The 24,352-nt window shown below is 38.3% G+C and overlaps 1 protein-coding gene across 7 annotated transcripts in view; it reads right to left on the reverse strand.

Moving 5' to 3' along the window:
* Positions 1–2,723: 2,723 nt before the first annotated feature.
* LOC149147548 (putative small nuclear ribonucleoprotein G) overlaps positions 2,724–24,352 on the reverse strand; it is a 44,709-nt gene continuing 23,080 nt past the window's right edge. Inside the window, exons 1-6 of one of the 7 annotated variants that reach the window (XM_089442422.1) lie at positions 12,305–12,385; positions 12,131–12,211; positions 11,279–11,384; positions 10,913–10,935; positions 3,199–3,320; positions 2,724–3,091 (exon numbers count right to left, since the gene is read on the reverse strand). In XM_089442422.1, the coding sequence (XP_089298548.1) occupies positions 3,032–3,091; positions 3,199–3,320; positions 10,913–10,935; positions 11,279–11,313 (240 nt within the window). In that variant the 5' untranslated portion in view covers positions 11,314–11,384; positions 12,131–12,211; positions 12,305–12,385 and the 3' untranslated portion in view covers positions 2,724–3,031. The other 6 variants (XM_089442420.1, XM_089442421.1, XM_089442423.1 and 3 more) reach the window with 6 other exon arrangements.

The following is a 24,352-nucleotide window of genomic DNA, read 5'->3' on the forward strand; positions in this document are numbered from 1 at the left end:
TCGATTGATACCAGTACGTATCCAAACTCCATATCAGTGAGGATCTGTGGGACCTCACCTTGCTACATGAGATCTCATCAGCAATTCCGTCTCAGATCCATTCCTGGGAGACAGACTAGGTCCTCCAGCATTCAACAGCGTGTGAACCCCCCAGGACACGATTTAGTGGACAGTCTGCACTTGCCATCGGCTCTTCATCGGGCCAATAGACATTATTGAGTTTCTTCAACGTTATTCATTCAGCCTCAGATGTTAGGAGAGATGGGTCTGATCCTCAGACCTATTAGGTCCTGGATCTTCTCCGCTAGAGCCAGATGTTGATTTACTTCATGCATTGTATCTTTGATTTACTTCATGCATTGTATCTTTTATAGGAGACCGTTTGGTTCTCCCGCTTTGTATATACATCAGTGTACTCAACAGTCCCTTTGACCTACTTTGTGGTCATTAGTTGGACATAAATATAATTATCTTATCTTATCTTATCTCAGAAACACAACAAGAGGCAAATGGACTCGCTATTGTTTAAAATATTTTAGAATTGGGAAACAAAGATAGTCCATGGAGACAACTTTCAATTCCTATTAGGTTCCACTAACATTTCATAGCCTCGTCACCATAGAAATAGATGCAATAGGGCTCGGTATTGTTTTCTTCACCTTTATTATAGGTTGCATACCCTAAAAACATTACATAAACATTGAAACCACCTAAAACAACTAACCCTTAAACCCCTAACATACAGAAGGAGGGGGAAAACGGATTTTAACAATCAAGCAGGCACATTTTTAATGAAAAATAGGTTGTTGTATATTCTTCAGCATTATATAACGATAAATAGCTCAGAACATCACAGGTAGACATCCATATAACCTGGAAAACATTTTTTCTTACCCCAGTCAGAAAGTTGCCTTTGGACGAACATTTACTACAACGAAGCAATAATCATTGAAAACAAGGTAGTAACATTAACCTAACCCACACAACAAATCCAAAACACAAGCCAATGCTCTAGGCATTAGGCATTTATGTAAATCAGGAACCATTAAAATTATCATATCGATGCTAACTACCCCACAATCCAAAAACACAATTCTCCCTTGCACATGCTCTCGAAAATACCAATTGCCAACAATGCATATCCATTTTTGTAATTGTACAAAAAACAAAAAATGGCGTAATCATCAGAAGTCACAGTAACCCTCAGAATCACAGATGGTCCATTAGTTGTGGTAGACTGTATTGAGGGAGTTTGTATCCAGACGGGAACTGTTCTGCACCAAGCTGAATCGCAGTCCGAGTTCTGTGATAGAGAGATCCATAGTGGTTCCCATAGGCAGTGGGTGAGCCCCCACAGCCTGCAATCCACTGCGTGAAGTGGAAACCATTCGGGAGGGATAGAATTTGTGTGTAAGGTGGTTAAGGCGGTTAGGGCATAATAACTCTTTTTTCTAACTAATCATATCCTCTGATCGAACGACTAAACCTATTTCAATCGTCTAACATATTATCTAATGGTGCAGAAAAATGACAAGTGGGCAGAGAGGGAAGTTCATTTCAGAGGGAATGCCTTACGGCGTAATAAATAAATAAACTAACATAGATCCATCTCAACCCCTGGGCGTTCTTTTACACCACCAGCCTATATCCATCTTTAGCTCCGGATCTACTAAGCGCCAAGAGGGATCAAATCTCTCTCTTGAGGTGCAAACATTTTTTAGAGTGAAGAGATGGATCTAGGTTGGTTTAATTATTACCCTTCATATAGGCTACATTAGAGAACAATACCATGTGGAAAAACCATGGGTTGGAATCCAAAAATGTTAGACAGGACATTACAACATCTTTGTCATTCTGGGAAGTCAAAATGTTAACCATTACAACATCACTACCATATTGGGCTGGAGAGCGCCTCTCGGCACAATGAGAGGTTTGCACATTGTCTTTGATCAATGATACCTCTCTATGCTTGATAGATCCAATCCAAAGTTAAAACGGATTTTCTATTAAAATATTAAACATTACAACATCACTACCATATTGAGCTGGAGAGCGCCTCTTGGCGCAATTAGAGGTTTGCACATTGTCTTTGATCAATGATACCTCTCTATGCTTGACAGATCCAATCCAAGGTTAAAACAGATTTTCTATTTAAAAAAAACAGAGAAAAAGATCCTACATTTAAGTTCAAAGCTAGAAAGGTGATCAGCATGCACTAAAACATGGCATGGCCCTTATAGCAAAAGCATGGCTGATATGAATCCAACCCATATGGAAATAAAGGACCTACATTATATAACATCATCAGAACGCTAGCTGAGAACATTGCACACACAAACTTATGAAGCCTTAATATAAGGAAATTGTTCCAACCATCTAAAAGCATTCACAGCCAATAAGAATTGATGTTACTATTAAGCAACATGTTAGGATGTGGTTACCATATCAAGCAAATAAACTACATTGTGAAATTCAGTTGTCTACATTGCTGCCATCTTCCCGTGCAGCTATTTCAGCCATCTTCTAACTCCTAAAACATGGCATGGCCCTTATAGCAAAAGCATGGCTGATGTGAATCCAACCCATATGGAAATAAAGGACCAACATTATATAACTTCATCAGAACGCTAGCTGAGAACATTGCACACACAAACTTATTAAGCCTTAATATAACGAAATTGTTCCAACCATCTAAAAGCATTCACAGCCAATAAGAATTGATGTTACTATTAAGCAACATGTTGGGATGTGGTTACTATATCAAGCAAATAAACTACATTGTGAAATTCAGTTGTCTACATTGCTGCCATCTTCCCGTGCAGCTATTTCAGCCATCTTCTAACTCCTAAAAGCATAAAAAAAGGGGGGAAGAATACTCTCCATACTTTGTTCATAACATCCATTCAAAATAAAACATTGCAAAAATTGCTAGGCAAAATCATTACTGGAATATTTTAACAAATGGTGCATTGCTTACAAAAGTTATGTACCCATGAATCTCCCAAACATGAAAAGGTTTCAAAATAAATTATTATGACCTATTGACCGGTTCCAAAGCTTCAATCATCACAACACTGTTCCCTCTGATGACCTGCAGATAAGAAACAAAACAAATGAATCTCCTAGTAAATTGAATTTAACTAATTTTATATGACATTGAAAAATTTGAAAACGACATGAGAAAGAGGAAAAACCTACCACCATGCCTATCTCATTTCTTTCATTGCCATTTACTTCGACAGTACCATCCAGGACTAAATTCATGAACTGGTCAAATCCTCGTAGAGTACCAACCACCACTCTGTTGGCGTTCAACTTTACTGAATTCAGAAATTAATTTTCAATATATTAGAAAAGTGAAACAGTAACTAAAAAATAATTGTCTACTCTTATTCTCTACCTCTATTGTGTTTAGGCAAGCAAATTTGTCATGTACAGATATCATGGCAAAATATACAAGCCATTGAATTCATAAATTTAAAGAGATCAAAATGCCTTTCCTTGCAACTAAAAAACAATGGAATTAGATGTCAGACTTCTTATCATGCAAAAGAAATTAAAGTATCATTGAAAATGCAATCTACGAGTAAAACAGAAAAGGCAACATCATCACAGCCATAACCAAGCAAAAGGAAATGAAGCAAAAGGGATAAAATATACGGTAGGTAACTATCTACAAATTAATAAACACTAACACAAATGTTTATCAGACAGCACAATTTGCTTATTGGGATTCCCACGTGTATCAATCAAGTCAGAATGGAACAGGAAAATAAATTGCAAAACCAAATGTTCTCTAAACTATGTAATAGTTACCCAGAAAGGGTGAAATCATAAATATTCTACAGTAACATCATATACTTTCTCAAGGGAAAGAAATTATATATGCTTAAATCATATCTTCTGAATATGTCATAAGTCAACTTTTTCATCTGGCTGAGGGAGAAGGGATAATTTAGCAAGCACCTATATTCATTAGATCTGAATCCCTAAGACATTTGAATAGCGTCAAGGAAGATTCAAAAGGCACCAATCCTAAAGATGAAGGCTTGGGAAATGGTTTTAATCTTAATGGCATTGAAAATATCTTAATCTTGACTAGGCAAAGAACTATTTATTGCACTCCAAGTTTATAAGGATTGGGAAATCACTGAAATATTGCTGAGCATGGCAGTTAGATTTCATTATCATCATCTAGTTGCTCTATCCAATCTGGTTTATTTCAATAGAAGATGAGAACGCTAGTTTGCAAAGATTGAGTAATGTCGTAAACATGAAGTATGTAAGCAAATTCGTGCAGTGTAACATGCACAAGCTATTAGGAGAGAATGAGAGTTCTATTCTGCTTTTACCAGTGTTGGCTTAACACATTAGAGGAAAACATATTTTTTAGGAGGAACTAAAGGCACACTATGCTATAAAGCAATGTTGCACGAAGCGGAAGCGTTTTTTGGAAGCGGGGACGCCGAAGCGTCATTTTCCAAAAATCTAGGAAGCGAAGCGTCCGCGGAAGCATCTGCTATATATATATATATTTTTTATATTTTTTTGCATTTATACTCAAAACAAACATCCCAAATACCAAATTAATTGTAGAAGACATGAAAACATGCATATTTTTGCATAAATCAAGATAGATATGGCATCCATGATTCCATTGTAGTTACTAGTATGTACAACAATCATCTATATTCTAGCTATTACAAACATACATCAAATTTTTAAGCATATTATAAAACATAAAACATTTAAGCATATTATAAAACATAAAACATTTAAGCATATTATAAAACATAAAACATAGAGCATATTATGATTTATCTAGCAAGTGAGCAACTGTCAACATTTGTCATGTCCAAAATTCAAATAATAATGTTTACAAAATATGTCACTTGGTCACCGCCAAGCCAAAAAGGTTCAAAATTCAAATTCACAAGTCTACAAGTCTAATGAGTAATCTATGACAAAAAGTAGTAGATTGTGAATATATCTACTAATCTCTCCTCCTTCCACCACGAATAGAACGTGGTGGCGGGCCTCCACGTGGTGGCAATGAAGAAGATGGTGCCTGTGGAAGTCGTGGCACTGACACTGATGAAGAAGAACCCCCTGCTGTTGGTGTTGAACCATGGAACCTAGGAACCAAGGGACCAGATGGGGGTGGGGGTGGGGGTGGTGGCATATCAACACGGTCATCATCATCCTAGAATCGCTCAAAAAATTCATGCAAAAAAAAAACACTAGTTAACAAAAAAATTAAAAACATGAATTAGAGAAATGCTTTATAAGGGAAAATTGGAAAATTCATACCACAATGGACATACCTGGATAAGAGCATCCTCTAATTGCTCTAGTCGCAACACTCCATCCTCCAAATTGGGCTCCTCTGGATTCTTGTCCCAAATCAACAAGTCTTTATTAGACTTTGCATCTTCACAGTAATGGGACAACAATCGCAAGTTGTAATGAACATAAACCAAGCTCTCTGCCCGGTCTAAATTCAACCTGTTCCTTTTAACACTGTGGATGAAAGAATAAGAGCTCCAACACCTCTCTGCAGAAGAAGTGTTTACCACCTGTGATAGCACCCGCAATGCCAAACTCTGTAGAAGTGGAGTACCCCCTCCATGCATGTTCCACCACTCAAGAGCAGAAAAAGTCTCTCGATCTTTAATTGCATGCATGCTCCCAAATGGACCAGTGTTGAGCGTATAGTTGCTCACCTGTCTCCGTACCAATGCAGCCTCCTCCTCATCAGGGATTAATTTACTCAATGCAGCCATATATTTTTGGTGAACCTCTTGATCTTGGTGTGGTTTTCTCCTGCTCCCCCCCCCAGGTGCTGGTGTTGAAAGCCATGATGGATGATAGTATTTAGGTGTCAAAACATATGCTAATGCATGCAATGGAACATTTAGCATTTCCCATCGGTTTTGCACCTCTACACGAATATAATTGTACAAGTTGATATCTCTAGGCTCAACAATGTCTTTAATCTGCCCCAACATGCTATCCATTTGCTCATACACCTCCCCAATTACTGGTCGATCTGAATCTGCAAACTTGATCATGTAATAAATTGGTTTGGTGAATTGCAAAACATATTTAACCTGTCCCCAAAAGTAACTGTCAAGAACAGTGTCCTTGACTGCATTAGCACCATCTATGTCAGTGTTAATTTCATCCCATGTTTCAGCACACACCAGATTAGTTAAAGCTTGTCTCACCTTCACTAGCCGCCTAAAGGTGAGGTAATAACTAGCAAATCTTGTCTTTGCAATTTTAAGCAATTGCAACTTGGAGTAAGTGCCATAGAAGTAGTTTACCCTTGTATGCCCTGTGATGAATTTAATGAGCTGCTTCCCTCTCCTGTAAACCTCAGCAATCCACCCACATTCTTTGTGTTTCACAATATCATGCATCAAAAGGTTCAATGTGTGAACCAGGCACCCAGACCAAAAGATGTGTGGATGAGTACGCTCAATAATTTTTCCTGCTGCCTTACAATTTGCTGCATTATCTGTGATCACTTGAACCACATTATTCGGACCAACATCTTTGATTGATTTCAATAGGAGATCTGCAATGTTTTGTGCAGATGCAGTGATGGAGGAGGAGTCATGACATGCAATAAATACTGCACCACTAGAAGAAACACCAAGAACATTTATCAAATGTTGGTTTCTAATATTTGTCCACCCATCTGATACAATGGATACCCCAGAATCTACCCACTCATTTGTAAAACGTGTCAAAGCTCTTTGAACCTTAGCTTTTTCTCTTTCTAATAACACTGTTCTAGCTTTCTCATAGTTGGGGGCCTTGTATCCTTTTGGGGCTTCATTGATGGCCTTTACCATTTCATGCCAATAGGGAGAGCGAAGCACATTGAATGGTACACCGCAAGCACAAAGAAAACGGACTATCTTTCCATCCACATCATCCCTCCCAGCAACATTAAGTAACATCTTGTATTCAAACAATGATAATTGCTGACAGACTAGAGGTAGGAAAGCTAATACAATCAATGCCCAGAATTAGGCTTCAGTTTCCACCACACTCCTAACTGCAAAGGACCAATGAGGAAATCACTGTAAATAACTTAAAGAGTAGATCCCTTCTGTAATCAGATGGGTTTGGTGGGCACGAAACAATGAGAACAAGACAACTGACAAATCATACAACAGGAAAGGACAGCCTTAAAGAAAATGACCTGTTGCATGCAATATATTTAATAAGCTACCAGCAGTTCGGGGAATAGGTATTGGTATCAACTTCCAAGTTAACATAAAAATAGTTGCATCATTATAAATGTCTCTTGTGGGCGTTTCACACTTTCTTGCAGTTGTCTACAGTAGTAACATATCTGATCTATTAATATTCAATACTCTAGAGTTTTCTGATATATATTGACTACAGTAACTGCAGTTTTGTTTCAACATCGTTGCACTTTAACAATTGCAGATACTCAACTGAGACCAATGCATGTCATGACCTGTCATCTTCTTTATGTATATGAGAAGAGCTGTTTACTCTGCCAATGGCAACCTAAGTGTTGGTTTATAGGCCAGAAGTTCAGGAACTCTCTGCTGCACCTACAGTTTGCTATGAGAGCATGCTCAACCACTAATGAAGTAAAACTAAGTGAAACTTCAGTGATTCTGTAGGTCTTTATTTCAAAGTTTAGTACTGAAGCTTGCGACAGCTGGAAAAGGTGGCAAGGTAATGATCAGAAAACACAGAAAACAACAAAAATTATTAAATCACAAACAAACAAAAAGTTAAAATCTCGTATGTTTGATGTAAATTAGAAAACCAAGAGAAACAACTAAGAACGAGGGTTTCATCTACTACTAGTGGACAGCGGTTGCCACCAATCATCACAATCCAAAATTCCACTGGGCAATTGCACTTGCAAACACTGTAAAACAAGAACGTGTGCTAGAACGGGAACGTGGTCACTCTAGCTTGGAAGGCTGACTAGTTAAGACAAACTGCACAAGTGCCTAACTTCCCATAAGATGATGAAGAAAAGCAATGTAAACAAAAAATACAATAAATCAGACACAATGTATTTGACACCATGTGCCCATGTTGTGGGATTTATTTGGTGGCTTATGATAATGTAGTGAAACCTTAGCCACATCATAAAATCCATGACAATGTATGATGTGCCCACATTGTGGAAATATAAAGTGGCTTATGATAGTGTAGTTAAACCTTAGCCCAACTGTTGAGGTAAGTGCTAACTATTATCCAACGGCCCATGCAAGGTAACCATACGAGAACCTGGCAATGTTGGCAGCCTAACCTTCTTCAGCTTTGAAGTCATTATGGAAAAGAAAGTACTGAAAGTCGAAGTGGTTTAAATGAACAGTTGAAATTCAGAAATTTCAAGATATTACTAGAAAGGCACAACAGAGGATGCTGCGACTCGGCCTTTGCAGAGTCTCCTCACAAAAGAAGCTAGAGGGAGGAGTCTCTTTTCACAGAACAGGCCTCTGTTAAAGAAGCAATGGGAAACTCTGATGTTTAATTCTACAATCATGAAGAACGATTTGTGAATAGTGAATGAGTTTGCACCAATGTCATCAGAATCTAGATTCTATAGTAGTGAAACGGAACTCAGCGTGATACATTGTTTTCTATTGAACCATTCAGTGTACATCGCTGAGTAGCCAACTCAGACAATGTATCTCTTAAGCATGGTTTTAAAACCCAGCCAGGCTGAACCGCTACCTCGTCAAACCAGCCAATTCATTAGGTTCTCAGAGGTCAACCCAGCCAATGACCCCAGTTTGGGCAAAGGTAGACCGCAGTTTGGTACCAAAGCGACCATGAACCGGCCGTTTGGTACCACACTGGCATGAACCAGCTGGTTCCATCATAACCCAACCGGGTCATTGAGAGTTCGCACATGCGTGGCCGCAGACACACACAGAGCACTTTTGGGTGGGTGTGAGTGGTTTTCTGGGAAACTAGGCGTTGTTTCCCTCCAAAAACAGCCCCTCCAAGCCTATAAAATCATACATCCCCTCTCATTTTCCTCACACATCTCATTTGGAGTTGGGGGAGGTGAGGGGTGATCCCAAAGCTGATCTGGTAGTGCCAGTAGAACTAGAGCCAGTAGCTGAATCAAGCTAAGGCAAACACCAATGGGAAGCACTATTCGTGCAGCTCGACCAACTCGTGCTTCCGTTAGGTCTAGTTTTGCTGCTACAACTACTACTACTACTGAGGTTGCAGAGGAATCTGAGGAGTCCTCAGACTCTGAGCCAGATGATGTTTATGTCACTCCTATTGATGATCTGACCAGTCCAGTTTTTCCTTGTTCCAGTTCAAAAACCTGTATGATAGGTGGACCAGGTCAGTTACTGGTCCCAGTTTTTAACACTATGCTCTTAAGCTGAACCCTGTGTAGTAGGCCTTTTCTTGTTTCTCCGATGCAAGAATCAAATTACTATGTTTTGGACTTACAATATCCGGGAATACCCCAACCCACGGGATGTTAAAGACCAGAGTTGCACTATTTATTTCATGTAGTGCTAAAATGCTAAAAATAATTGAAGTCACCTCAGTTAGTTTCACTGTGAGGTCCCATGAGTCTGAGACTATCATCAAACATCCTGAAATGGGTATCCCACTTTTAACTTTTAATGTTGAACATTTACATATGTTAATATTTATAAAATAGGGTAAATACTCCATACTAAGGCCGAATACCATCGTGGGATCCCCCAACACAAAAGATGCAAAAGACCAGGGTTGGACTGTTTATTTTATGTATTTTATGTAGTGCTAAAATGCTATAAAACAATTAGAGTCTGCTGAAAATTTAAAAACACCTCAATTTCTACACTGACTGTGTGAAGTCCTAGGAGTCTGAAGACCAGACACCCTGAAATTGGGGTCCCACATTTTACCTTTTAATGTTAAACATTTAAGTATGTTGATATTTATAAAATAGCGTAAATATTACATTCTCAAGCCGTAGCAAGGGAGACAATGTAGCAACGGTTACTTTTTTAAGGCATACACCAATATCATTCAACTTACAAATACGTTTAACAGAAACCCCAGCGTAAAAAATAATCTTAAACATATTTGTCTTAGTCTAGACTTTATAGGACTTAGTTAGGAAGCCCTTCCTAGGGATTAGAAATGTGGAAATTCAACATATAAGCTGGGAAAGCCAACACCCCATCTTTAGTTCCTATGGCCAAAGAGTCTAAAGTTTAAAGCCTCAGCCCTCGAGGGAATCAGATCTTGCTATGATATCTTAAGACAGTCTGAAATGCCATCTCAAGGCAGCTAGCCCTCCAAGCTAGTATTGAATTTGAATCACATGGAAACATCTCACTAGTGCGTGTTGTATTTGAATCACACGGAAACATCTCACTAGTGCTAACTGAGAGATTGTTTGCTTCCCAGAGTTTTATTGTACAGCAGTTTGTCCTTAAGCCTTAGGGAAACAGTACCCCTGCAAGCACGGTCTGCCTTTTCTCCAGTGCCAACAGAACCTGACGAATTACATTTCAACCAGCCTTGGGGGGGAGATGATCTGGAGATGTTAAGATTAAAAAAGCGAGCAAGCGAATAATGGCCAACATTCCCAGCCATGGTGAGATAGTGGGTGCCTCATTTAACTTCCTGAGCTCAATATCAAAACCAATGAATATCGGGATTCATGATTTCAAACTTCTAGCAAAGTTTCAATACTACCCTACTAGAAACTCATAGAAGGCAGCCATTGTTCTTGCCTGTCTATGATACATTGGGAGAAATGATGTTTTCTCGTATTTTCAAAAATTATAAATATATAAAGAAATTGGTTAAGAATAAAGAGTATAATAGACAGAGCATATTAATTCATAATCATTAAAACTAGGGGTTAAGAGTGACGGAGACTCACTGTTAAGCTTCTTGTCCATGTACCTGAACACCAAACAAAACAACTATAAGCTTTTAACTTCAAGAAACCCAAACCTCGGCATAAAGCTGAGACTTCTACCCTACATCCTTAAGACCCGAACTCATATTCAAACCCTCAATAGATCCTCAACCCTGAAATGATGTTTAAACCCTGAAATGATGTTTAAGCCCAGAACTGATCCTAAAACCCTAAACCTTAATTTCTTAACCTTAGGCCACTGAAAAGTAAACTACACATGCAAAACGCCTACTTACAGAAACCATCCAGTGTATGTACTGAAGCAACAAGAATGGATCCAAACATAAGTTTAGTTTTAACCGAACTGGGGGTGAATTATATACTCACTTCTTGAGATCCGGGGGCTGCCCTGACCTGCTCATGATGCCTCTTAAGAGGGGAAAAGCACAAACAAAAAATGAGCAGCAACGTGTGAACAACCCTCAGACCTAGGCTGTCAAACAAACCCTTAACCACATCAGTTGGATTGTCAAACAGACCCTTAACCACATCAGTTGAAAGAAACTTGGATTGTAAACTTTGGAGAAATAACAACAATCTGTTCAGCTTTAGAGCATATATTAATCAAATTGTGCATACAGCGCTATCGGAATTAATGCGAACAATAGTAACTATCATACATTTTACACTGAAAATAAGCACGAAAAGCCTTGCGGAAAACAGTTCAATAAACCCTCGGCGAGGGTTGAAACCCACACAAAATAATCAGTAAATTACAGCTTGACAAAATACATATTTTTCTATCATTTCAGAGTAAATATCAAGAGGAAAAAGTCTTAAAAAAATTATAACTTCACAGAATTAATAACACAGTATTCATGGTATCTCTGAAAGGAACTATGAAAAGACTGAGAAGACTAAATTAAATTAGTCATAGCAGGGCCGAATCCTCAAAATAAGTCCAAAACATGAACTATTAAACTATAATGTTAACCACCGAGAAGATCGGTTCTCAGAGAGATAACAACACAGAGTTATACAATATTAATCTTGCATATAGTAAAACAAGGCGAGGGCCTCGAACCTCCAGAGAAACCTGAATAGTCATGCATGGCTATATCAGCCAACAAATAAAACAGTACGCAGTGGAAGAATTTTCTTCCACCTTAAACAACCCAGCTAACTGGAAACGGAAAACCCCATTAGGCAAGGAAGATCAGAGACGGTCAGTATTCCAACCTGGAAAAGAAACAAAAGCAAGACAGAGGATTTCCTCGAGTGGTTGAATCATCGGAGGCAACTTTGGAACCTCACGCTCACCTGCAAAAGGAGAAGTATCAACGTTGGATTAAACAAATGAAGTTATAAACTATGAAATCTTTCACGAAGACTCAAATAAAAATGAGAAATTACCTGTAATACCTTCGTCGCGAGTGGAAAGACTAGTTAGTCGAACTCCATTTGCCTCGAAAGGATGGGGAGGGGTTTTTCTCCACAGTTAGACCCTAAACCTTGGCGCAGTCAAAGGGGAATACTGGTTTAAATGTTATATATTTATATAATAATCAATTGAATTTGTTTATTATAATCTATATAAAACCAATTTTATAGTAAACGTATTTTGTTATCTCATTTTTTTTAATTAATTTTATTCTCCTTGATATTTCAAATTTAATACGTGTAATAAAGATTATTTTTCAAAATTTATAATTTCATAAATATGAAATTAAGCAACTTTGAATTCATATATTAATGGTTTTTTTTGTTTTTTCCCATACTTAAAAAAATTGTTTAATAAATATGATTTGTTTTGAGTTATATTTGAGGATTTACTCCACATTTATAATTGAGAGTATCTCTCTATTTTAACTAGCTCAAAGAAGAAAATTAATAGAGCAAAGATTAGAACGAATTCTCATGAGCTCCATAGTGAAACAGGTCCTCGGCCAGTTCCTAAAACGCCATGGATGGAAAGGATCTGCCATCTATGTGAGAATAGGAACATCGAGGATGAAAACCACTTCCTCTTAGAGTGCCCCGTGTACAACCACATTAAATCTCAGTTTCATAATCTTTGTCACAATACTGACCTTCCTAGCCTTTTACAATGTCAAAATTATAGTGAGCTGGTGAGGCTTCTCTAAAAGCTTTTTGAGCATAGGAATAAAATCTTAAATCAAAATAAATAATTTGTTTCTTTAGGTCCGATAGACCAAAGTTTTGGTCTCAGTGGACGTTAACCACCACCATCATCATCATCATCATCAATTTATTCTTTTAATATATTCATCATCTATTTCAATTTTTTTTTTTTAATCTACTTCATATTTTGAGCTTTTGTGTATTAACAAAACAAAATTTAGAATTGCATTTCAAAAATTACTATTTAACAAATATATTTTAAAGTTCACTTGTTCACAAGTATTGATGTCTATAATTTCAGTTATGTGCCCAATTTTGAGTTTAAACATAACTATTTAATTGCATATTTAATCAAATTTTTAAATTAGATTTGTTATCTTCAAAAAAAATTCTCTTCACATTTTAAATTTTAAAATTACATTTCAAAATTTACTATTTCACAAACACATTTCAAAGTTCATTGTTTCACCATTATGGACATTATAATTTGAGTTATATGTACAATTTTATGTTTATATATTTATATTGTGTTGTTATTTTTGGCACTAAGGGAATTTTAGAATTGTATTCCAAAATTTATTTTTTAACTAGATATCTCTAATTAAATGGACAATCAAATTTTCAAATTAAATTTATTATCTACTTTACATTTTAAGAATCCACTCTTCAACAAAGATAAATTTTAGAATTATATTTCAATATTTATTATTTTTCAAATATAGATATCTCTAATTTAAACTAAATGTATGACTTCTAATTTATAAATGGTTGTTTTGTTGTTATTTTCCACTTGACATTTTAAAATTTCTATGGTTAATAAAAATAAATTTTACAATTACATTTCAAAATTTGTTTTCACAATGATCATGGATAATTTGATGCATATCCATTTTTTTTCTAATTTTTTTTTTTTTTTCAAAACGAAAAAGCATGATTGTATTATATTGAGACAATATAAAGATAACAGATAGTACATCATAAAGCTCTTAAAAGCTGAAGAGGTATGAATCAGAAAAACAAAACTAGATGAGATGTCCATCCAGGGTGAAAGCGATCCGAGCCGTTACACAGCTAACATATACAAGACTTTTAACACAGCACATGAGATTTTCTGAAGTATAAACTTGTTGCAGAAATAGTTCGACCATTCATAAACCACACATATTCGAGGAGATTAAACAAAAGGACAAAATAACAATGCATACCTGGAGAGTATCAAAAAAGAGAATTAAGAACCAGGGATGGAGAAATCCTGGATGGAGAAGGATTTCTCGCCAGCTATTAAGTTTTTTTTTCTAATTAATTTTAGGGTGCACTTCATATTTTAAAATTTGTATGTTTAATAAATACAAAGTTAATATAATATTTCAAAAGTTAAATTGAGTTATAAGTATAACTTGGAATCTATATATTTTCCAATTTACATTAAAAAATTTAATGTTTTTCTACTCTTTCAAAACCATGTATATTTATAATGGTTTACATGTGTAATTTAGAATTTATACTCTACTCTTTCAAAACCATGTATATTTATAATGGTTTACATGTGTAATTTAGAATGTATACCCTACTCTTTCAAAACCATGTATATTTATAATGGTTTACATGTGTAACTTAGAATTTATACCTTTATATTATTATGTTGTGATGTTCTTTCTCACTTTACATTCTAAAATTTACCTTTAGTGAAACTATACATTTTAAAATTAAGCTTCAAAATTTACTATTTCAAGAATATGGACATGTATAATTTAGTATATATACAATTTTTTTAATTAATTGTATATTCTATCTCATATTTTCAATCATTTTTGTTTAATAAAGATAGATTTGAGAATTATATTTCCAAATTATCATTAAAAAAAATTTAAGCATTTATAATTAATTTTATTTTTCATTTTACTTTTGAAGGCTTTTATGTTTAATAAAAATGAATTTTAGAGTTACATTTCAATATTTACTATTTAACAAAATATAAAAGTTATTTATATATAAATTTTGAATTTATATATTTATGTTGTGTTCTTATTTTCCCTTTTACATTTTAGATTTTTTATGTCTAATAAAAATAGATTTTATAGTTATATTTTAAAACTCATTTGCTTAATAACCATAACTTTTGAAAATACATTTCAAATTTTCCTATTTCACAAATATGGATATCTGTAATTTAATGCATATACATTTTTTTAAGTTCATTTTACTATCTACTTTATATTTCAAAAAAAAAAACTAGAAAGATTATTTATATTATATTATTGATATTATTTTATAAATATAGACATAAACAACTTTGAATTTATATATTGATATTCATTTCTATACTAAATTTACTAAAATAATTAAATGCATAAAATTTTATTAAAATAACCTACATGTCTCTCGCGCTGCCGCTCAGGTTCGTGCTCTGGCCTGCGCGCACCCAACTGAGACTGCGCCCTCTCTCCGGCTCCGCGGCCGCCAGGGCCTTGGCCTCCTGCCATGGCCCCTTCAGATTCTTCCCGGGAAGGAGTCGACCCTCAGAGAGCCTTCTCAGAACTTGTGAAGTCCCTCCCTCCGCAACGCCCAAGACCTGCACTATCAAAATTTGTTAAGAAATTGGATGTACTTCAGGAAGTTCAACTACCTCCAGTTCTGCCTCGCATGGCAGCTTTATCTCTAGCTGAAAAAGGTTTAATAGGTCAATTTACAGGCCTTTGGCCCTCTCCCAGAACAGTCCAAAGATGGGTCGAAAGAAATTGGTCTGACAAAATTCAAGGGAAAATAGCCATTAGGTTTTGTGGAAAAGGTTATTACACATTCCACTTTGAATCCAAAGAGGATAAGGACTTAATCTTCAGGAATGGGCCCTATTTCATGGACTCTAGGGGCCTCTACCTCAACAAATGGACCCCAGACTTTGATCCCGAACTGGACGTCCCCAGTGCTGTTCCGGTTTGGGTCCGTCTCCCTCACCTCCCTCTCCACTGTTGGGGAGATGAGTCTGTTCGTGCTATTGGGAACGCTGTTGGCAAATACATAGATCGCAGCGAACCGAAGGACAACATGCAGGCTTGCGCAAGGATCTGTGTTGAAGTGGATCTTGGCAGAGGACTCCCCGAAGCAATAAAGCTGAAAGTGGACGAATGGAGCCATGTCCAGCAACTAGACTACGAGCAGATACCATTTAAATGTAAGGTATGTCACGAATACGGACATTTTGCCAATAGATGTTCTAAACTTGTTGATGCAGAGAGCGGCGAACAAGAAGGCCAGTGGGAAACAGTTAAAAAGAAGAAGTTTGGCCCTCCTCCCAAGCCGTCCCCGGATTCTAACCCTCCTGCTCCCTCTGTATCACGTCCCCCAACTTCCTCCCCATCTCCATCTGCCCTCCCCTCTCCTGATCCGCCCCTCCCCTCCTCTTCTAACCCCTTTCTAGCCCTTTCCTCCCTTGATCCTTCTACTGAGGAACCCTCCCTGCCCCCCTTGGTCATATCCGAGCTCTCTGATCCACACCCCTCCCAGATCATCTCATCGCAGGCCTCCCTTGAGCCCCCTCTCTCCAGGACAACCAGAAGCTCTTCTAAAGACCATGGAACTTCCTGTGACAATCATAAAAAACCTGGACCTGGTAGAAAATCAGCCAAGCAGCACAGGGATGAGAACGCCCAGAAAGACATAGCCATGGGAACGCAAACTCCAATAGAATCTTTCATTTTGGGGCACCAAGAGAAAGAGACAAATCAAAAAGACAAAGAGAGGCGAGCACCTCTCCGCACGCCAAGTACCCAATGATGAAAATCTTGTCTTGGAACAGCAGGGGTTTAGGGCACCCCTCTAAAGTTGCAGCCCTCAGAGATTTAGCTCATAATGAAAAGCCAGACATTTTATTGATACAGGAGACAAAACAAGACCAACAAGAAATGAGAAGAATAATAGATAAGCAGAAACAATACAAAGGATGCACCAATGACTCAAGAGGAGCTTCCGGAGGAATCGCCACCATTTGGGACCATGGAAAATGGAACTGCACTGCAACAACCCTTCACCAGCACTGGATTAGAACTGCTCTGGACAGCAGAATAGATAATCATACTGTAATCATCTACAATGTTTACGCCCCCAACCATTACAGAGAAAAGGAAATCTGCTGGGATGATCTTAAGGCCAGCATCGATGGGGAGTCAAACTCAAACATCATAGTGGCAGGCGACTTCAATCTTGTCCTGCATGCCAACGAAAAAAGGGGCGGGTGCTTCACGCCAGATCCCTTTAGAGGTCGATTGGAGGCTATATGTCAAGAGCATGAATTAGTGGATGTTGCTCCTAAAAACCGCAGGTACACATGGAGCAATCGCAGGATTGGCATCGGCAATATAATGGAGAGGCTCGACAGGTTTTTAATCAATATCTCGTTCCTTTCTTCCTTTTCAGTTGGTTATGCCAGCGTCCTTACTACCTCAGCCTCCGACCACTATCCTATTACTCTCACTCTGGAAGCTCATTGCCCCCTCGGACCTATACCTTTCAAATACAGTCCCCTCTGGAGTTGGGTCCCAGCAGTCAGAGAAATTGTTCAGGGGGCTTGGATTCAGCATGTAGAAGGCTCCCCAGGCTTCATTTGGGAGACTAAATTAAGAAGAACCAAACAGGCGATTAAGGAATGGGCCAAAGAGAACTACAAGGAGCCTGAGGAGGCTAAAAAGAAAATCAAGAACGATTTAGAGAATGTCCAACGAATGATAGAAGAACATGGTCTTTCTCAGCAAAATAAGGAACAAGAAAGCGTGCTCTATACACAACTGAGCCACATAAACAGGGAGGAAGAATCCAAATGGCGCTTAAAATCTAGGCAGCTATGGCTCCAAGAGGGAGATAAAAATACAACTTTTTTCCACAAACAGGCCACAGCTCGAAAGCTCAGGAACAATGTAAGCTCTATCTTGGACAATGAAGGAAATCTGCACAACACCCAAGAGGCCATTAGAAAGGCTGCCACCGAGCACTATAGAGACCTCCTAACTGAAACTAAAGGAGAAGAGGACTATACTGATTTGCTCCAACATCTACCTAAAGGAATCACTAAGGAGATGAATGATAGCCTAAATAAGGAAATCGAAGAAGAGGAAATCAGAAGAGCGATTTGGAATCTGCATCCCGATAAGGCCCCTGGGCCTGATGGATTCCCAATATGTTTCTATAGAGCGTTCTGGGGTTTAATTAAAAAGGACCTGATCAAGATGATTAGATGGATTCAGAGAAAAGGCAAAATAGGCGGTTACACCAACGCCACCTTTCTCGCTCTCATCCCTAAAGAAAATCGGCCCACTTCCTTCTCCAGATTCCGTCCCATTTCCCTCTGCAATTCCTCCTATAAAATTCTGTCCAAAATCTTAGCATCTCGCCTCAAACCATTCCTCCCCTCTTTGATTTTTGAAAACCAAGGAGGTTTCTTGCCCAACAGGCAAATCACTGATTCCATTCTTCTAGTGCAAGAAGCCATTCATTCGAGCCTCTCCAGGAAGGAGAAAGGATTTATTCTCAAACTTGACCTGGCCAACGCCTTTGATAGAGTTAGGCATTCCTTCCTTATAGCTGTTTTAAAAAAGATGGGGTTTGACTTGTCCTTCATTAGCCTAATCACTGCTTGCATCTCTGGGCCCTGGATTTCTCCCCTAATCAATGGCAGACCAGGTGAAGCCTTTCAATCCACTCGGGGTCTTAGACAGGGCTGCCCCCTCTCCCCCTATCTATTTATCCTTATGGCAGAATCTTTCAGTCAAGCACTTGACTACAACAGAAGAGCGGGCCTCATCACCGGAATCAAATTTGGGCATGGAGCCAAGAACATCAATCACTCTCAGTTTGCCGATGATACCTTGCTTATTGGAGGAGCCTCCACTACAATAGCGAGAAGGTTTAAGAAACTACTTGACCAATTTATGGGGTACTCTGGAGGCTTGGTCAACCAGCTCAAAAGTTGCATATACGGATGGAACTCCTCAAATCAGGTCATTCATAATATAGCAAATATTTTTGGTGTTTCCTGCAATTTGGAATGGACTCATTTCTCTTACCTGGGCATGCCTGTGAGCCTAGGACCTCTAAAGGCAGGAACCTGGGACAGTATTATTGATAAAGTGAAGCGTAAGGTGCAGCAATGGGGCTCATTGTGGCTCAACCCAGCAGGCCGCCTTATCCTCCTCAAATCAGGTATTTCTTCTCTCCCTCTCTATCGTTTCTCTCTATACCAAGCCCCAGCTACCTTCCACCACAAAATGGAAGTTGTTCTCCGCCATTTCCTATGGCAGGGGGGGAAGAACGAAAAAAGGAAGTTCAACTTAGTCAGCTGGAAACATGTCATTCAAACCCAAGACAGAGGAGGTCTTGGTATCAGGTCCCCTAAGTTCTTAAACCTTGCCTTTGGGGGGAAGATTGCTTGGAGGCTCATAACAGGTCCTTCTTCGTGGTGGAAAAGGGTGCTGGAAGCCAAATACTTGAACTTCCCCAGACAGCAATTACTCGACACTGCTATTCCCAACAGAGACTCCTCAAAAATCTGGCGATTATGCAAAAAAGCTATTCCATTCATGATTTAGAACACATCCAAAGTCCCCATGGGGGGAGCTAGTATTAATATTGGGGCTGATAAAATCCTGGGACAGCAACCAATGAACAGGCACGAAGAAACAATTCCTATTCTAAATTTCTTCAACAACAGGGGTATCCAATACCTGGACCAAATCTCTAATTGGGATCCACAATCTCATATCTGGCTAGGGTGGTCCTTTCCGGTTATACCCAGTGAACTTAACCCTAGTCTATGCTTCCTGCAGTCTCTCCTTCATAGTAAAGCTCCCATCAGGAAGAATGAGAGGGATAGTTTTCGTTGGGATTTAACCGGATCCAATTACACAGTCCAAGCGGGCCACCAGTATCTCTGCAACAGCATCTTCCCCATGACTCTATGGAATCATTGGAAAATGGTCTGGAAGTCAGAGGCACTTCCAAAAATTAAATTTTTTATTTGGGTTCTGCTAAAAGGGAAAATTTTAACAGCAGAGAATTTGCAAAAAAGGGGTATCAATGGTCCATCTCGATGCCCCAACTGTCACAACGCTGAAGAAACGATGCATCACCTCTTTGTAGACTGCCCCTTTGCTGTTAACTGTTGGAAAAATTTGTCTCCCACTGATAACTTACCTTGGAACTCTCAGCATTCTATAGTGGAAGTGATTCACATCTGGAAAAAAAGTTGTCCCTGGAAAAACAAAAGGAGCAATCTGGCGAAGAGAGTATGGAACACCCTTCCCTACACCATGCTATGGCGTATTTGGCTAGCAAGGAACCGGAAAATCTTCAAGAACAAGAGCTCAGCCATAAGAATAATTTGCAATAAGGCCAAAAATCTTGCCCTGGAAACTATCTCCATCAAAACTCAAAGCAGCATAGACGCAGCAATGTATAGTGTGGAAGAGCGAAATTTCATAAGTTACATTCTGGACAAAAATAACATCGCTCAGAAAGGCAGCATGGTGAATGAGCAACGCAGTCAGGAATCTCACTCTTGGAAAATAAGGCTAAAAGAGGAGGAGTTCGTAAGCTGGATTCAAAAATGCAACAGCTTTTATCTCTTCTTCGACGGGGCTTCTAAATCAAACCCAGGAATCGCTGGAGCTGGGGGAATGATCTTCAATGCTAATGGGGAATGTATTCTATATTATGAATGGGGCCTAGGGAACATTTCGAATAACAGGGCGGAAGCGTTAGCCCTATACCAGGGACTAACTCAGCTAAACAGATTGGGAATAAGAACAGCCAGGATCTTCGGAGATTCTTCGGTTGTCATTAATCTCATGGTTCATCAGAAAGAGTCGCCCAATGTCCTTCTCCAGCAAGTCATACGGAGAAATCAACTGTTGCATCAGACAATGGACAACCTACAATATTACCATATTCTTCGCACTCTCAATAAGCAGGCCGATAGACATGCCAACAGGGCTTGTGAAAGGACAGCAGGTAGCCTACGTTGCAATGATGAGGAGACCCAACAGCCCTTGCCATGATTCGAATCAACCCAATCAGCACCAAATTGAACAGCTCTGACAGAAAGGAGTGGACTCAGAAATCCCAAATCCACAACATGATCACTATCTGCATAGAGATTCGGCAAAGATATTATCCCTGCAAAAATCTACACATACTCAGTAATCCCGCCGGTTTCTTTCACTTCACTCTTGGCAATCGGGCTTCCCAGGACAATCATCTGATCATCCCGCGCCATTCTCTGGAACCCCGCTCCTTCCCCGTGATTGGTCTTCATCCCTCCCGTCTCTCCTTATATTCTCCTCCCCTCTTCCTTCTTCCTGTGTCCCTATTCCTGTATGCTCCTCATAGCGCCCTCTCTCGGCATACTGCCTCTATTTCTCTTCAGAGCCCTGCTGCCCGCGCTGCAATTTTTGTCCGAATCCTCAGACAGTTCCTTTCTGCTCCTATCCGCCTTTTAAAACTCTCCCCCCCGCCTACTACAATGGCTCGCAATGAGGATTGTTTGCATTGCTCAGATCTTCAAGCTGAGCTGGAAGAAATCAGAGCCCAACAAAATATTTTGGACAATCAGCAGAGGAATCTGGAAGCAAGAGTCGACAGCCAGAACCGCGCCATCAATGACAAGTACCGAGCAGAAATTGATTTGTTCTTGCACAGGGTCTCTTCTCTTCATGAACAATTCAACCATTTGTCCAACAGGTGCAGCCACGCGGAAGAGTCCATAACGATCCTGAAGTACATGATGGACAAAAGCAACAACGCAGTCCCAAGCTCTTCAAGTGCCAAGCAAGCAGAAGGGGATGCAAAGCCGGAGGAATCCACAGCAAGGCACATTAGTCACATTAACATAGATTAGAGATGTTTTGCAAATGTCAATTTCTGTTGTTCCAATATGTAAGAGTCTACTTTAGTCAAGAATTTCTCAAAGACAGAACAAGGAGGATCAAGGAGAAAATCCTGTTTTGTAACTCCATTGATCCTGGCATCTTTCTGCACCTAATGTACCTCAGGAGTCCAAACTCCCTTTTTCTTTTCAGATATTAATATAGCAACCGACTTTGTGAAAAAAAAAAATAACCTACATGTCAATTAAACTTTAGGGAGCTAGCCAGCCTATGCGGTCACTCCCTTATGGGCCCCACGACCTCAACACTTTTATTAAAATAACATATGGGCTAAAGTCTAAGTTATTCGAGATTTTCTCTGTAAACCCATGTTGTCATCAACTAACATTCTATGCACTGGAGGGCACAATGTAAATATCTTACAGGAATGAGGTTCTTCGGGCTAAACCACCTCTGAGCTACGCCAATTTTAAACAACTTGATGGATCCGACCCTTCTCAGACTTTCGACCACTTCAGAGTCAGCGGAGTCAACCCAACTCGTGAGCAAGGGAATCTCACTTTTTCACGGTAGCTCAACCCCCAACTTCTGGCCTAGTCGGGGTGATTCTATCTCTCTCTCGCTACTGCATTCTTTTGTAGGGTGCTTTGCTCGACTTCCCACCAAATCAAGGTCGACATCAATCTTTGATTGTGATTACCATAGCAACAACATATGAGACCGATGTTGAACATTTCAAATAACCTTGCAAGGTCCTCCTTGCAAGATCTAATCAGTTGCTCATCATTAGTTGAAATCAAATCAACAACATATAAGACAATAATAAGAAATTTACCTTCTACCAAGATGTGATTGACGTTTGCATCCACTTCAATTTTGGTGAAGCCCAAACCGGTGAGATAACTATCGATCCTGGTGTACGAAGCACAGGGTCCTTGTTTGAAACCATAGAACGCTCGCTTGAGTCTGCACACATGAGATTCTCGTTAAAATGTCTCAAAATCCTCTGGTTGCTCGATGTACACCTTGTTCTCAATAACCCTATTGAGAAATGTTGTTTTTACATCCAACTCGTGGATCTTCCACCCCATTTGCATAGCCAAAGCAATAATTGATCTAATAGATGAGTACCTTGCTACAATAGCAAATGTATCCTCATAGTCAATTCTTAAATTGATATGTTTTTGTCTTAATTGTTAATTGTCTTAAATGGGTTTCGTCTTAAGTGGTCATTGTCTTAAATATAAAGTTGTCTTAAATAAATTTCGTCTCAAACTGTTTTTGTCTTAAAATAATTTTGTCTTAAATATAAAGTTTTGTCTTAAAATATTTTTGTCTCAAATTGTTTTTGTCTTAAATATAAAGTTTGTCTTAAAATATTTTTGTCTTAAACAAAGTTTTGTCTTAAAATCTTTTTGTCTCAAACTTTTTTTGTCTTAAATATAAAGTTTTGACTTTAAATATTTTTGTGTCAAATTGTTTTTGTCTTAAATTTTATATTTAAGACAATTCAATTGATATTATATTTTAATGTAAAATAACTAAAATAAAAAGTCGCTTTTTAAGACAAAAGATTTCTTTTGTCTTGAAAAATGTCTTAAAAGTGCCCTTGGTGTAGTAGTGTAATCTAGTTTGTTTTAGTTTGTTTGTGTATCTTTGTCTAGTCTATGGAAATTATAACAACAACTATATACAGGGTATTTTTTTGGGTTGGAGAAAATCATTTGATTTAACAAATAAAAGCGGTGCACCGCACAGACATGGAAAAATATATCATAGCATAGCGACCATACGAGAAAAAATATCATTTCCATAGCAGAACAAAATAGCAGAACATAAATGAAAGAAAAACAATTAATACAGAATCACTGACATACATTTAGGCAGCACTTAAAATTACAAAAAAGACAATGCTTATATATTTAAATGTTATATATGACAAACTTTTAAATGCTTTGTCACATAAATGTGAATTGTTGTATATTTGTTTTGTGGTTTAGTGGCAATGGTTTAGTGGTAACTTGGAGTGGTGGTTGTGACAATGACCCATGTTCAAAATGTGGTAGGCTTGCTTCTCACTTGCATGAAGTTTGTGAGATGTAGTTTATGATTATATTGAATTTGCATGAAGTCTGTGAGATGTAATTTATGATTATATTGAATTTGTTGATACAATGAAATTATTATATGATTGCAAAGTATTGATAAACCCTGTTCTTTGCTTAAGTGCATGGAGTAGGTTGAGTTGCATGTAAAAATTTGTTTCTCAATTAGAAATATGTAAAAAATTTTAAATCAATGGGAAAACATGTAGGAAAAGAAGTTTTGGAAGATAAGCATGTTAGGGAAAGTGTGAATTATTGATCATTGGTACCTAGTAGTTTGGATGTTCTCATCTATGGGTGCAATGAAACTTGGTACCTCTTTCACTTTGAAACCATTATTT

This window comes from Pinus tabuliformis, chromosome 9 (genome assembly GCF_031772625.1).
Source record: "Pinus tabuliformis cultivar Carrire ecotype Pingquan chromosome 9, CPIR1, whole genome shotgun sequence".
Taxonomy (NCBI): domain Eukaryota; kingdom Viridiplantae; phylum Streptophyta; class Pinopsida; order Pinales; family Pinaceae; genus Pinus; species Pinus tabuliformis.